Source organism: Aulonocara sp. 'chitande type north' Nkhata Bay, linkage group LG18 (assembly GCF_057382095.1).
Source record: "Aulonocara sp. 'chitande type north' Nkhata Bay isolate Kocher_YH1m ecotype deep benthic linkage group LG18, A_spYH_male_GT1.1, whole genome shotgun sequence".
Classification (NCBI taxonomy): Eukaryota; Metazoa; Chordata; class Actinopteri; order Cichliformes; family Cichlidae; genus Aulonocara; species Aulonocara sp. 'chitande type north' Nkhata Bay.
Window position 1 is genome coordinate 24,416,509 of NC_141361.1, and position 15,610 is coordinate 24,432,118.

At 42.4% G+C, this 15,610-nt stretch overlaps 3 protein-coding genes across 15 annotated transcripts in view; 2 read left to right on the forward strand and 1 right to left on the reverse strand.

Moving 5' to 3' along the window:
- Nucleotides 1–15,610, reverse strand: part of LOC147308621 (SPRY domain-containing SOCS box protein 4-like) — an 84,998-nt gene that overhangs the window by 43,299 nt on the left and 26,089 nt on the right. Inside the window, exon 3 of one of the 11 annotated variants that reach the window (XM_086271632.1) lies at nt 7,738–7,768. The exons of 7 other annotated variants lie outside the window; for them this stretch is intronic. The gene's annotated coding sequence lies outside the window, so the exon portion shown is untranslated. Of the gene's footprint in view, nt 1–3,539; nt 3,773–3,926; nt 4,100–7,737; nt 7,769–15,610 lie in introns of those variants that run through there. 3 more of the 11 variants (XM_086271637.1, XM_086271636.1, XM_086271633.1) reach the window with 3 other exon arrangements.
- Nucleotides 9,466–11,105, forward strand: LOC147308623 (uncharacterized). Of its 2 annotated transcripts, none has more exons than XM_086271625.1 (3): nt 9,466–9,683; nt 9,981–10,457; nt 10,570–11,105. In XM_086271625.1, the coding sequence occupies exons 1-3, from the start codon at nt 9,654–9,656 to the stop codon at nt 11,074–11,076; spliced, it is 1,014 nt and encodes a 337-aa protein (XP_086127751.1). In that variant the 5' UTR covers nt 9,466–9,653; the 3' UTR covers nt 11,077–11,105. The 2 variants fall into 2 exon arrangements, with proteins under 2 accessions (XP_086127751.1, XP_086127752.1); XM_086271626.1 differs by having other exon boundaries at nt 10,098–10,457.
- On the forward strand, nt 12,326–13,964 carry LOC147308624 (uncharacterized). 2 transcript variants are annotated; one of them, XM_086273192.1, is made up of 3 exons: nt 12,326–12,542; nt 12,957–13,316; nt 13,429–13,964. In XM_086273192.1, the coding sequence occupies exons 1-3, from the start codon at nt 12,513–12,515 to the stop codon at nt 13,933–13,935; spliced, it is 897 nt and encodes a 298-aa protein (XP_086129318.1). In that variant the 5' UTR covers nt 12,326–12,512; the 3' UTR covers nt 13,936–13,964. The 2 variants fall into 2 exon arrangements, with proteins under 2 accessions (XP_086129318.1, XP_086129317.1); XM_086273191.1 differs by having other exon boundaries at nt 12,329–12,542; nt 12,840–13,316.

Consider the following 15,610-nt stretch of genomic DNA (forward strand, 5'->3'; position numbering starts at 1 on the left):
TCAGGAAACAATGTAAAGCTTTGGAGCAGGCAAACAAACTTGTGTCTCGTGATTTTGTTCTGCTCAACCCTGCTTTGCCTTTTTGTTCGAGGCCCAAATGTGAACCTTGCCTGTCACTCCAAATTACCGCAACTTTGCATCATTCTCGTGACGTCTGAAAATGAATCACAAAATGGTCACTTCTTCCACTTTCCACTCCTGGGAGGACATCTGGGCACCACAGCGTACAAAACCAGCACTCACACACAATCCCAAACACACATTTATAACATACAGCATCTCTTCATAGCAACAGCTGTACCCACTAGATTAAACAAACTACCATCCTCTCTACATTGCTGACATTCATTCCTACTGAGGGAATCCCTGGGTAGATGAAGATGCCAGAGCCAGACATAAACTGTACCGTCTGGCTCCTAACATGATGTCAAAATACAGACAGAGACAGTGGACTGGGATTTTAAACTCCTCCAGCTGATGACACCTCTGGACTTATTAGGCTTCAGCAGAAAGAGACGTTACCACTCTATCGCAGTCACCCTTTGTAGGTTTGACCCTCTCGCTGTCCTGTCTCTTCACACAGCTGTTTTCAACAGCTTTCCTGTATTTGCTACACTCTCCTTAAATTCTCTCTCAGCTCTCATTCCCGCTGCCTCACCCATTTGTCTCTGCTACCCTCTTTCTGCCTTCCAGTGCCACTAAATCCAGGGAGACTAGCAGAACTGACACCCTATCAGTTTGTAATGGCGTTTAGCGTGTGGCATTGCAATGCAAGCTCAGCAAGCAGAAAAAGCACAGGTTGCAAAACTCCGGACATAGCTGCATACTATTGCACATGCTCACTGTCACAAACACTCTCTCACAGATACAATGACACATGTACCGTGAAAGTTAATGGCTGCCTTTTTCCTTTTCCCACTTTTTTTTTACTCCATCTCTGATGCATTGCTCTTGATGGATTCCCACTCGCTCTCCTTCTTTGTTCCATCAGTGTGTTAACTCTTTACAGAGTTAACTTTACAGAGACGCTGTCTGGAACCACGTTCCCTAATGAATCATGTTCCATCTCCTACATCTTCCTGCTCGGTTCACATTAATGTGCTCTGCTCTTTCACCTTAATATTAAACAGAATCACGGGTGACTTAGGAACTGAAACTGATCTACTTTCCAGCATTATGAAACTCTAAGATGCAGAGGATGCTGTCTGCTTCTAAGCTGCTATGCTTCTTCCATGCCTGTCGCAACACCTTAAAAATCCATGGCGCCCTAAGGGAAGACCATTAGTGCCACAGTGATTGAGCACCCCTTTATGGACAGCTATGCAGAACCTATTCACCCCTCTCTCGCAGACATATGGGCACATGTGTCCACACACAGACACGGCCTTGGCAATGCCATACATAAAGCTTTCTGGGGCAGCTGGGGCAGATTCACAACCCCAGCAGTAAAGAAACTGCATCAAAGTCTGTGTGAATTTGACGCACTGCTGCTGCCTCGGTCACTTAGCTGAGCCGCTTCCACTAGTGTGATGAAACGTGTCACACCCACACAAGTGAAAGCACAACCCAGGAATTTTTGAAAACATATATACTTATATACCTTGTATGATGTAATGATGTTGAAAACTCTGAATCACAGATAATCTGTTTATACAACTATAAAACACTGGGGAGTTTTTTGGAGCTAAAAGTTTATTAATTAGTCAACCTGCAAAACGCGCATTTAGAATTCTAATAAAGGAAAAACCCATAGCAGCATGTTAACATACTGACATGCTGACGTACAGGAGTGATGTTACCTTTTTAGCCACACTAACTAAAAATTGGCTTCTGGGCTTTAAAAGTGACATCAGTGCTCAAGCGGCTGGCATGTGTATTCTTTTTACTGACCAGCAGGAGGCGACACTACTGACTGCAAACAAAGCTCAGCACTATGGGAAAATGACCTCCAGCTCCCACGATCTGTGAAGCCATTACACTCTTTGCTGATGACCTGATGGCTAGGTTGAACTCTTAATGCACACCCCAATTAGTCAAAAAGGACAATAATGCAATGCACGCTTTAGGGTGGGCCTATCATTGTGACCAGCTCAAGGCTTGAATTAATAATTGATGTCTGGAGGACGTCTAGTTGCATCTCTTAGATGCAGTTTATGGCTAACCATTTTTGCTAAGCAACATTTGGTAATGAGGATAAACCTCAAAATTCAGCTGATAACAATGGGACTGTCATGAAATAAAAACATTGGCTGAATTACATTTTTTGATCTAATGATGGCAACCAAAGCTTCATGGCATTTCACTCAGTTGTTTATGCCATCTGAGTTAGGCAAACGTGCTGGACCAACATCCTGACATTTCCATCTGATCAGCATCGTGTAACAACTTGTTATATTTGAGATTTAAACACCTGGACTGGCAAAACCAAAATAATGGAAACTGTATGTTTTAGGATTCAGACACAGCTCACATGCTGCTCTGCTCGGATATCTGATTGAGAAAAGCACACACACACACACACACACACACACACACACACACACACACACACACACACACACACACACACACACACACACACACACACAGTGAGAGAGAATGAGAGGGACACAGCATGACACTGAGAACCCTCCCCACTTCTCTTAGTTTTTAAGAAGAGAAAGACAAAAAAGGAATTACAAAATCAACAAAAGGTATCAGAAAATGTTAAATAGCAGCGGCTGCAAAGGAGTAAAGCTGCATGGATCTGCATCTGAGTGAAATAAAGAGAGCTTAAGGGAGCAAAAAACAATGGAAGGGTTGGAGCAGAGAGAAAACAGCGGTCAGCAGCTGACAAAACAAAACGATAAAGTCAGAAAGGAGAGCTGCTATCTCTCTATCCCAGAATGGACTACACAAATACGACCTCCTGCCCCAATCCATAGACTAAACACAACAGTGACAGAAATGCTACTGCGGAGCGAGCACTCAGGTGCTCACAAATATATAGACAAACAATAGTGTTTAAAAATAGAAAGCAGGATCTATCTTATTGCATGTGAGCAGGGGGGAAATCCAGAGGTAGTTTATCTGAGAACTCACAACTGTCTCTCTCCCAAACAAAAGCTGCCCCCCCTCCCCACACACACACACACACACACACACACGCAAGCAGACACACAAATACACATACACACACAGGGGTATCCCAGCTGACCAGCTGAGACCTCGAGACCATTAAGAGAATTAAAAGCGACAGAAGGTGAGCAAGAAGAGGGAGAGCCGGAGGGAGGAGAGGCTCAGTGTGAAGCAGCATCCAAAAGAGAAGGAAATGTTTCCAGCAAAAGCAGCAATGCGTAGGCTCATCACCGTCTCTCGTAAACATGATGAAAAATGAATCATACTAACAGCGACTTTTAACCTACATCGTCTATCCCTGTATGAACTGTCACAAAGAGCACTTCATCGCTCTAAGGCTGCTGTTTCTTCCACAAGTACACACACTCCTGAAATAGCAACAATCTCCCTCAGCGGGATATTTGAGCAAAGACACACTTCACCTTGTAGACATCAGATCAGATCAAGCTGCTTACGGGAAATCTCCAGTGACTCTTCTCACAGCTCAGTGCGCGTAGCTGTTCAGCCTGAGTCCATGTTCAAATCCGAAAGGCAGGCGAAAAACAAGCTGAAACTCCTCCAGCCAGTCGCCGGCAGCCAGAAAACCCAAGAAGACAGGAGGAAGAAGCAGCAGCAGCCGGCAAGTCGGACAGACAGAAAGAGAGCGAGAGAGAGAGAGACTTCTTTCCTCAGAGCTTCCCACCTCTCTCTCTCCCTCTTGCCTCCTCCTCCTCCTCCCTCCCTTGTTCCCTCCCTCTTTTCTCTCCCTGGAGCTTATCTGTCCTGAGGCTATCACTTCTTTTCTTACCCCCCACCTTCCCCCAACTCACTTGTGCTCGAACTCCGACAAGCGTTTCCAAGGCAGCACCGTCACGATTTCCTCCGCCGCAACTCGCAGCTCCGCGCGGACTTTTAGCACCACTCCAGTTTCAGTTCCACTTCAGCCTTTCCGAGAGGAGAGCTGGGGGTGGGGTGGGGGAGCGGGAGAGAGGCCTGAAAGCCGATCCGTTGATCTAATCAAGCAAAGTTACCAACAGCAACCAGACCAGCAGGCAGCTGAGAGAAACACCCGGTACACCCCCACGACTCCCCACTTCTCACAAAGAGCTCACACAGAGCCAACCAACCACACCAACCCCCGCCCCGACTGCTGGAGCCACACACAGACACATATGTTCACGTACACGTCCACCCCGACACGTGCACAAGCGGATCGTGTGCACATTTCAGGCGATAAGGTGAGAAAGGCAGGTCGTGTCCTACGTGCACTGGTACGTGGAAAGCTACAGTTAAACACACGAGGACGACATTCTTGCAAAAGATATTAAGCAAAAGATCTTAAAAAAAGGTTAAAAGAATAAATAATTATTTTCACAGTATTTGATTACTGTAGCTGAGTACCAAGTGTTCCTTTTTGTCCACTTTCCATGTGTGCAATTAAAATGGTAAAATGGTAAATGGCCTGTATTTATATAAATTAGCACATTAGATTCAGTGCTGTCTGGGTGATGACCCCCGCTCTCTTTTGTTCTGCTCTATTACACTCTGTGCCGGCTGCTCTTTCCTGTTGTCACCTCCTTTATCTGCCCACAACTGCAAATTACAGCATAACTACTGCATAACTCTGAGGTGATGCGATGACTATGTTCATTTATCAGCCTTTTCCTGCAGCTACATCAGTCAATTAAGAAATCAGGAAAGTAAATAAAGTACTACAGACAAAACAAGCACATTCCGGAAAGCTCTCGCACAAGCTCCTCACACTCTGTCCTCGGATCTTTCTCTCATCACCGTGTGGCATTTAGAAAACACGGCACACACGTGTTTGCTGACTCACACGCGCAGACACATTAACACATATATAGTTGTGTGGATGTGCAATCCTGCAGGACCGGGGCCCTGCCAGCTCACTTCCTGTATGAGCTTACTTTCCCCAGGACTGGTGTGACCACCGGGGAACTAAAACCCGCACGACAACACATCTCCCACTGTATCATTACATCACATGTCAGCTCAGGCATTCAAGCGCAATTTGCAATAACAGAGAGTTGTGTGAGAGTAAATCTTGGTTTGTATGACTTTTGCTTTCAAACATCTACAACTAACGGTGAGGTCGCGTTTAATGAGGAGCTCATGTACAACACCACCACCCCGCAACAAAAACACAAACGAGACTTCAAGGGACAGTTCAGAGTTTTGGGGACTATATTTATTGCTTTGCTGAATTTAACCATTTAAAGCATTCACTGCATCCCTGGATTTTACTAGACATTACCTGATATCTAACAACAAAGACTTGTATGATGTTAGAATGCACCAATTTGTTCCAAGGTGAGAATAATGCAGGTAGCAGTTCAATACCAGTGAACGAAATATGTTCTACCCAGACACCTCCTCTCGCCCAGGGCAGGGCGTGGAAATACTCCAGTAGTGAGAACACGTCTGAAGTGGATTGCCCTCTTTCGTGTGTACATGTTAGAAATAGCAGTTTCAGAGAATGTGGGACAATGTCCAGATCTTATTATCCCTGAAGTGTCTATATTTCATGTGTGAAAATGGTTTTGGTGCTACTGCTGGATGGCTAATGAGAAGGATGGCTGTGGCTCAGGTGGAAGAGACGGTCGACTGGATTGGTCCCTGGCTACCCAAGTTGTCCCTGATGCAGTGTTCAGCGTGTGTGTGTGTGTGTGTGTGTGTGTGTGTGTGTGTGTGTGTGTGTGTGTGTGTGTGTGTGTGTGTGTGTGTGTGTGTGTGTGTTAGATAAAGAAAGATCAGATTAGATTACATGAATAGCTTTTGGATAGCTGCTATGTTTTTTGTTTTTTTTATCTAAAACATTCTGTTATGGGATTGAATCAGGAATTCTAAAGTCTCTACAAGATGTTCCATCATTGTTAAGAGTCAAGGAAATGTCTGGCAATTATGCCCACTAAACCAGCAAGTTGCTGTTTTACACAGTTATAGATTAAAAGAGATATATAATGGTAAACCACAGTCACACAGGCCTGGATAACGGGCAGAGGTTGTCAGGTGGTCATGACAACCTCTGGTCACAATGGAACATGTGTAATCCTTAACTAGTTGGAGAGTGGTTCCTGGCGGTGAAAATGACTGCTTTTATTATATTGGAAACAAATTCCTAAGAGGAAAAAATATTATAACTTTTATTTTGAAGGTGAACGTTCTCTTTTTCCTGTTTGTGCTGTCACTGTGTAACTTGCCTATGCTTAAAGTCTTTAAAATGTTAACATGAACATGGCTCAGAGTGCTGAGAACTACCCCCCACCCCACACACACACACTTACGTCAGAGCCAGTTAACTGGCTTCATTCAGGCTGGAGGTGGAAAAGAGGAAATGTACAGATGTGTATAAACACACTGGGGGCTATGGATCACCTGAATGGGTCACAAACATTACCTTTGCCCTACACAGTGTTCATACATCTGCATGTACTCAAACCAGCGTCTTTACTGACTTGCCACTATTCTAAATACCATCCACCGAAGGTCAGTGGTTTTGAATGTAAGCACTCACTGTAGGCTTCAGGTCACTGTAGGCTAACAAGGAAGGAGTGAGAAAGGAAAGTCAGAAATCTGGGAAAGAATCTGAGATTTCATTTCCACAGAAAGCTTTTTTGTTTTTTGATCAAAGTGTATCTGAGTTTGGAATTTCCCCGTGTTTATTTTTAGACAAACTCACATGAAATAAAGTGGAACTCCTGGTTGTTTAATTTCTGCAATCCTTTGTATTCTGTCATCATAGTCTAGGATCAGCTGTAAACACAGTGCGTCAAATCACAAGGTGAAGGTATATTTTCTTGTTTATTTAATTTATGTACTTCTAATTTGCATTTAAAATACAAACCCCCAAACTCAGCCCCCTAATTCTTGTGGCTAAGAGGCTTTTCCGGGTTTTAGTTTTGGGAGGCTTTGCTTCAAACCAGTGATCACACAAATTGATTGCATTTGTCCAGCATGACAGCAATAACACACTGTATGCAAAATCCAAGAAGGAGCGATAAAGTAACATTAGGTGTTAAACACAAAATCTTTCTTTTATTATACTATATAGAGATTTCATTGTTTAAGTAATTGTGTCTAAACCAAGGAAACGAATTGCCCTGAGTTTGATCACTTTAATGTTTATCCTGCTACAAAGAGAAATGTGCAGGGTAGGAAGATTTCTGTTAACTGCTTTCTATATTTTCTGCATCTCAGGGCTCATATCCATCAACGCCACTGAGAAAATTGTCAGTACGCTTCACTAAAACAAATTCTTGCATGTTTTTCCATTAATACACCACAAGACTGACTTCTGTCATCCTAAATAAGAAACCAAAGAAACTGTTTGACATTACAGCTTCAAGCTGAGGACTGCGGTACATCCCCCATCCCCTAACGGACCCTTTCGTAAATTGCCCCTGATTTTCTGCCTCAAGGCACATCCACTCTAAAGGGACCCCATGGGGTCTGAGGACACATGTGTGTGTGTGGGTGGGTGTGCGTATGCGCTAATCTGCAGGACAATAAGGGCACTGTCCTTACCCCACACAATTAGGGCTAGGGGCTTCACAGCTGAGCATCTTATTGACAATAGGAACTGGAAGTGTGTGTGCCCGTGCATTTGTGTGTGTGTCCTACCAACACGCGTGTCAAACACAAAGCCATCCAACTGTCCACATCGCCCAGGGGGGAGGGATCAACAGAGAGGGGGAGACGGATGGATGGAAGGGGAGAACAAAAGTGGGAGAAATGAGAGAAAAAGGGTTTGAAATGTGCCGCTTCAGGGTGAAGGGTGAGGACAGTCAAAGGGACAGGGTAATATATATATACATGTATATTTGATATAACCAGTAGAATTACTATGTACTGATGGAAAAGCGACAGGAGTAAGGTAATAAAAGTGTGCTGATGGAGGACAGATGAGAGTCAGCTGTTTTATATGGATCCAAATCACAAAGAGGATGTAGTCCCACATATAATCCTTCATAAAACCACAATATGTTATTTTTATTTGGGGTTTTGTGGGAATTAAACAAAACACAGATCATCTGAATTAGTGAGATTTAGAGGTAGGTGGATGCTGTCTGTCTTCTGTCACCAGTCTCTCTATTAATCTCAATTTGCTGGGTGCGGCCTATAGCTTTATATTTTACAGACAGACGACAGATTGACATCAGTTTTCCCATATAACTCCTAAAGTAATACACTGAGGTTGTTTTGATTTCTCCTGGAGGTTCTTGGTACCAGTTCACACAACCTGCCATCAATATTGAGTAGTTTCCACCATTCTTTAACTAACCTCGCATCCTTGAACCTAAGGTGCAATTACCCGCAAAATGTCCTCATGTCCGAGGGATGTCCACGTCTTTAAATCTTGAAAGAATACGTCCTTGAAGGTGGACATTTATAGTCCCTAGTGTAAGAAGAGTTCACCAACACTTAGCTGTCATACTGCGTGAAATAAAAGGCTTACAGGGGAAAAAAGGGTGCACATTTCCTTTTCCCTCTTGCACACATCAGTGCTGACCATCTGAGTACAGCAGGTAGGCGTTAATTCCGACTGGCTGCACAATCAATGATGGTAAATGGAGGCAGCAGGAGGGACAGACAGTGATCTCCCATATCTCTTTCTCTTCCTCCCTCCATTAAAACACAACCGTACCATGTCCTGTTTCACTATAGGAAAGCTCACTTAATGAGGCACAATCTCAGTTTGCAGTGCACTCATGCAGTTTTCTCCCTTTCAGGCTCCTCACTTTACACCGTCAGTGCCAGGTAGCTTTACTGTCCAGCCTGTACCATACACATTTCTGTCTTTCTGGGGCCAAACCTGACTGTTTTGTTCTTTTGTAACTTAATTAAAGCTGGATTTCTCTCTCTCTTTTTTTTTTTTTTTACCTAATGGTATTTCATCCTTCACAGTGCAAAAGGTACAGTGCAATATTTACCTACTGTTATTATTATTATTGCTACTTACTTTAAAGGCGGCTAACATGGAGCAGAAATTTCTTTATTCATATAAATTCTGGTAGCAAACCGAGAAACCCAGAATCTGAAAACCAGATTTGCTTGTAAAACATTTCTCTTAAAACATGGATTGGAGATCTTTGCACAGCACATTTTACGGCTCAAAACAGTTCAGGTGAGGCTGGAGGTGAAAGTAATGAAAGGTATAGGACAGAAAGCCTCACGGGTCCCCTGAGGATTAAGTGAAAAGGTTGCTACACCCAAAGGACCCTTTCTGATTGAAACTAGTTTTGATTTTTAATCACAGTAAATAGCTAAATAGCTTCAAGTTCAGTCAGTAACAACAAGAACACAGAAACCAAAACAACATGGGCTCCATGGTAACACCTGGGTAGTGCTGTCACTATCGCCTGATGATTTTTGAACAGGATTCTCCAAACACAGTGTTTACCTGGATATTTCATTTCTAAACACCAACCTGAACCTACAAGCATCTCTCGCTATTTGCTGTGACTCGACGAACGCTTTGGAAAAATATCGACAGCTAAACAAGTGTAACAGCGACTCTTCAGTGTTTCTGAGCCCAAATGGACCCAACATTTGTCTCAGAAAATCTGGTAAGCTTTTCTCGTGTGAGCAAGCAAAAGCATTTTTTGAATTTTTGGCTCAAAATGTGTCTAAAGCTTTCATAATCTTCAGGAAGCAGAGTACACTTTGGAGTTTAACTTTCATTTGTAATACTTAAACATCTGTAAGCACTTTTAACAAAACTCTGTGAACATTTGTGGTTTTATAACATCTGTAGGACTCAGTTTTTGCTTTTTCTTGTGTCACCTTAAACTTTTCTAATGCCACACATCACACTGTGATTGATTTTTCTAACTATGGACTACGTGCATGTTTTTATCATTCAGGCATCTTGGCCAGTGCAGACTAGCGCTGCTGATATGAAACAGCAGCAGGAAGCTAACAAGATTGCTGGAAGTGAAACGGTGCAAGAATTAAAAGATGCACTCCATTTTGCCACTCAGGAGTTGAAGACTGCAAAGGAGGAAAATGCATCTTTGAAGGAGAAGATTGCCGTTCTTGAAGATGCTCACAAAATGGAAGTGAGTAGCCTCCAAGAAGAGCTCAAACTCAAGGATGAGGCGCTTCAAAGATGTGTGAAGAAAAGAAGAGCTCGAACCAAAGCCTGGGTAGAACTCCTCCATGAATCGACCATAAAAGACATGGAGATAAACACCAGGGAACAACACTGGAGCAGCAAGTGGCAATCAACCGAGAAGAGCCTGAAAGAGGAGAAGAAGAAAGTGGAGGAGCTCCAAATTAAGAACAAGCTTCTGATGGAGAACTTACAAGAAAATCTGGACAAATGGAAGAACGTCCTTCAGGTAAGCTGTGTCCGCTATCATTTCACTTTACCATAATGTCATGTTTGGTCCTAACAACTTCTGTCAGACTGAGTCACAGTTCAGTGAAATACATTTTACTCTGTCTACATAGGAGCTTGCACCCGACGCTGACCACCAGGAAGAAACCCTGGAAACAAATTCCCAAGAGGAAAAACTGGAAAACCACGAGGGAGAAGAGGAGGGAACGGACAAACCAAGAAAGGACAAGAAAAAGCAGGAAGAAGAGGAGGAAAAGCAGGAGACAAAAGAGGACATCGAAGAAAACCTTGAGGGAAAAAGTGACGAGAAGATGGAAGATAAAAGAGCAACTGAAGATCTAAACCCAAACCTCTGCCTGGTTACCATCCCTCTCACTCCCTCCGACTCTTGCCCTTTACCCCCTGTCCTTATGCCCCAACTCAACCAGTCTACCTCCTCCCTACCTTACCCACCCTCTCGTGCTTTTTCCTACTCTTCACCCAGCTCTTATTCTTTACGCAACACCCTCAGTCTCCACACCTTCCCCCAATCCTCCTCCCAACCTTACTCGGTCTCTCGTGCTCCCTCCTACTATTTACCCTTGTTTTCCAAACCTGTGCAGCTTTTTTGTTCATTTTAAAATAAACGTGTGAAATTTCATTAAACTTACAGTCTTTGTTTGGATCATTGTTTTTTACCTATAACACAATATTACACTTTTGTCCAGAAGAGATTTATTAAAAAAGTATAAGTCTCATTTAAGTGATCAAGAGTCTCCTGTCAAAAAGGTTTAACAGTTTATAAAGGTTAAGTTGACAGTGACAGACTTTATTTTAAAGAGCCCCAAGATAAGAAACATGTTGCAGTTAATGACCACACTTAAACTGGATACTGGCAACAAACTAGTGTGTAACTGCTGAGATCCAGCAAGAAAAAAAAAGTATTTTCTTTATTAATGTGGCTTTCGGGTGCTAAATATCTAAACCTGACATATGGCACTATCAAGGCCTTTGAATTGGTGAAAACTAGCAATGAAAAGGCCTCCTACTAGAATGTATAAAAAATGAAGGCATATTAAGCTTCAACTTTTATTCCATATTTGATCTTCTTTCCTTTTAATGATCTACATGTGAGAACAAGACAAAATTATCAAAAAGGATTTATTTAATAATAACAACAAAAGACTGTATATAAAAGATAGACATAAGCCATGTGAACAGTTGCCTTCTGTGTTTTAGGAGCTAGTATTGGACTGTATTTGACCAAGATGGTGAAAGGCTAAGACAGCTGAAGCTGTCTGGCTTGGCTAATAAGTGTATCAAACACATTTTGGGTCCAACACACAAACATGGATGCAACGCAAAAAAAAAAAAAAAAAAAAAGGACTTGAGCATAACAGACTTCTTGGATGCTCTGTTTCTACAATTGGCTGCACAGTAAGCCGCATTATGTTAATTAACTGCATTAAAATGCACCAAGAGGCACCATCACCACAGTCAGGAGTCGACGGCTAACATGGAGCAGAAATTTCTTTATTCATATTAATTCTGGTAGCAAACCGAGAAACCCAGAATCTGAAAACCAGATTTGCTTGTAAAACACTTCTCTTAAAACATGGATTGGAGATCTTTGCACAGCACATTTTACGGCTCAAAACAGTTCAGGTGAGGCTGGAGGTGAAAGTAATGAAAGGTATAGGACAGAAAGCCTCACGGGTCCCCTGAGGATTAAGTGAAAAGGTTGCTACACCCAAAGGACCCTTTCTGATTGAAACTAGTTTTGATTTTTAATCACAGTAAATAGCTAAATAGCTTCAAGTTCAGTCAGTAACAACAAGAACACAGAAACCAAAACAACATGGGCTCCATGGTAACACCTGGGTAGTGCTGTCACTATCGCCTGATGATTTTTGAACAGGATTCTCCAAACACAGTGTTTACCTGGATATTTCATTTCTAAACACCAACCTGAACCTACAAGCATCTCTCGCTATTTGCTGTGACTCGACGAACGCTTTGGAAAAATATCGACAGCTAAACAAGTGTAACAGCGACTCTTCAGTGTTTCTGAGCCCAAATGGACCCAACATTTGTCTCAGAAAATCTGGTAAGCTTTTCTCGTGTGAGCAAGCAAAAGCATTTTTTGAATTTTTGGCTCAAAATGTGTCTAAAGCTTTCATAATCTTCAGGAAGCAGAGTACACTTTGGAGTTTAACTTTCATTTGTAATACTTAAACATCTGTAAGCACTTTTAACAAAACTCTGTGAACATTTGTGGTTTTATAACATCTGTAGGACTCAGTTTTTGCTTTTTCTTGTGTCACCTTAAACTTTTCTAATGCCACACATCACACTGTGATTGATTTTTCTAACTATGGACTACGTGCATGTTTTTATCATTCAGGCATCTTGGCCAGTGCAGACTAGCGCTGCTGATATGAAACAGCAGCAGGAAGCTAACAAGATTGCTGAAAGTGAAACGGTGCAAGAATTAAAAGATGCACTCCATTTTGCCACTCAGGAGTTGAAGACTGCAAAGGAGGAAAATGCATCTTTGAAGGAGAAGATTGCCGTTCTTGAAGATGCTCACAAAATGCAAGTGAGTAGCCTCCAAGAAGAGCTCAAACTCAAGGATGAGGCGCTTCAAAGATGTGTGAAGAAAAGAAGAGCTCGAACCAAAGCCTGGGTAGAACTCCTCCATGAATCGACCATAAAAGACATGGAGATAAACACCAGGGAACAACACTGGAGCAGCAAGTGGCAATCAACCGAGAAGAGCCTGAAAGAGGAGAAGAAGAAAGTGGAGGAGCTCCAAATTAAGAACAAGCTTCTGATGGAGAACTTACAAGAAAATCTGGACAAATGGAAGAACGTCCTTCAGGTAAGCTGTGTCCGCTATCATTTCACTTTACCATAATGTCATGTTTGGTCCTAACAACTTCTGTCAGACTGAGTCACAGTTCAGTGAAATACATTTTACTCTGTCTACATAGGAGCTTGCACCCGACGCTGACCACCAGGAAGAAACCCTGGAAACAAATTCCCAAGAGGAAAAACTGGAAAACCACGAGGGAGAAGAGGAGGGAACGGACAAACCAAGAAAGGACAAGAAAAAGCAGGAAGAAGAGGAGGAAAAGCAGGAGACAAAAGAGGACATCGAAGAAAACCTTGAGGGAAAAAGTGACGAGAAGATGGAAGATAAAAGAGCAACTGAAGATCTAAACCCAAACCTCTGCCTGGTTACCATCCCTCTCACTCCCTCCGACTCTTGCCCTTTACCCCCTGTCCTTATGCCCCAACTCAACCAGTCTACCTCCTCCCTACCTTACCCACCCTCTCGTGCTTTTTCCTACTCTTCACCCAGCTCTTATTCTTTACGCAACACCCTCAGTCTCCACACCTTCCCCCAATCCTCCTCCCAACCTTACTCGGTCTCTCGTGCTCCCTCCTACTATTTACCCTTGTTTTCCAAACCTGTGCAGCTTTTTTGTTCATTTTAAAATAAACGTGTGAAATTTCATTAAACTTACAGTCTTTGTTTGGATCATTGTTTTTTACCTATAACACAATATTACACTTTTGTCCAGAAGAGATTTATTAAAAAAGTATAAGTCTCATTTAAGTGATCAAGAGTCTCCTGTCAAAAAGGTTTAACAGTTTATAAAGGTTAAGTTGACAGTGACAGACTTTATTTTAAAGAGCCCCAAGATAAGAAACATGTTGCAGTTAATGACCACACTTAAACTGGATACTGGCAACAAACTAGTGTGTAACTGCTGAGATCCAGCAAGAAAAAAAAATGTATTTTCTTTATTAATGTGGCTTTCGGGTGCTAAATATCTAAACCTGACATATGGCACTATCAAGGCCTTTGAATTGGTGAAAACTAGCAATGAAAAGGCCTCCTACTAGAATGTATAAAAAATGAAGGCATATTAAGCTTCAACTTTTATTCCATATTTGATCTTCTTTCCTTTTAATGATCTACATGTGAGAACAAGACAAAATTATCAAAAAGGATTTATTTAATAATAACAACAAAAGACTGTATATAAAAGATAGACATAAGCCACATGAACAGTTGCCTTCTGTGTTTTAGGAGCTAGTATTGGACTGTATTTGACCAAGATGGTGAAAGGCTAAGACAGCTGAAGCTGTCTGGCTTGGCTAATAAGTGTATCAAACACATTTTGGGTCCAACACACAAACATGGATGCAACGCAAAAAAAAAAAGACCTGAGCATAACAGACTTCTTGGATGCTCTGTTTCTACAATTGGCTGCACAGTAAGCCGCATTATGTTAATTAACTGCATTAAAATGCACCAAGAGGCACCATCACCACAGTCAGGAGTCGACGGCTAACGTCTATAACTATCGTGTCTCCACCCACTTTTCATTTAAAGCAGCCACATCCTTATTAAGGTGTAAATTTAAGGGATGATACATTTTAAAAGGGTAAGTTATAAAATCCCCCTCCCCACATTTGCTGAAGAGCCGGCCATTTTCACCTGGAGCTGCCTTAACCGTTTTTTTGGAGAACTACAGATTTTAGCTTCATCCCCCGAGGTTGATACTGGGATAATAGGTGGCTTAAGACCATCACAGGCAATCACATGTGTGAACACTTGTTTCCATTACACGAGCGTTTGCAAACATATGCAGCACAACTGAACGGTCTCATTTCAGCTCTATAATTGCCTTCTTAATGTGTTTGAACTAAGACTGAAAAATATATTTCAGATCTTTTCCGTTGATACCGTCTCTCCCTCTCTCCACCCACTGGCCTTTTTCTCATTGTCGTTTTGCTCTCCAAACCCTTCATCACAACCCTTTTTACCCTCTAGCTCTGCCCAGCCATTCATCACTCTAGCACTTCCTCTTGCCACTCCTCCTTTTATACTCGCTTTTATTCCTCCCCTCCTTCCCTTCCTTTAACAGCTGCTGGCCTGCGTCTGTCACCGCTGACCCCTCATTGCCACGTGCCGTCTCTATATCCCACAGAGACCCTAAATCATTAACTTATGCATATACATGCACAGATCCGTGTCTGATTGGTGGCTGTCTCCTGTCCACAGAGAGCTAGAAAAATCATACTCCTATGTGACCGCAGGCCCTCAGTACACTTCAGTATTGCCAGTCAATTAAATGTCTTATGAAAACCAAGTCCTTTGCA

What these genes read in the sequence shown, in the direction of transcription:
- LOC147308624 (XM_086273191.1), top strand. Translation starts at nt 12,513, where the DNA reads ATGGACCCAACATTTGTCTCAGAAAATCTG. An exon ending in CATTTGTCTCAGAAAATCTG is followed by an intron (nt 12,543 to 12,839) that starts GTAAGCTTTTCT and finishes TTTATCATTCAG; the next exon opens with GCATCTTGGCCAGTGCAGAC. An exon ending in AATGGAAGAACGTCCTTCAG is followed by an intron (nt 13,317 to 13,428) that starts GTAAGCTGTGTC and finishes CTGTCTACATAG; the next exon opens with GAGCTTGCACCCGACGCTGA.
- LOC147308623 (XM_086271625.1), top strand. Translation starts at nt 9,654, where the DNA reads ATGGACCCAACATTTGTCTCAGAAAATCTG. An exon ending in CATTTGTCTCAGAAAATCTG is followed by an intron (nt 9,684 to 9,980) that starts GTAAGCTTTTCT and finishes TTTATCATTCAG; the next exon opens with GCATCTTGGCCAGTGCAGAC. An exon ending in AATGGAAGAACGTCCTTCAG is followed by an intron (nt 10,458 to 10,569) that starts GTAAGCTGTGTC and finishes CTGTCTACATAG; the next exon opens with GAGCTTGCACCCGACGCTGA.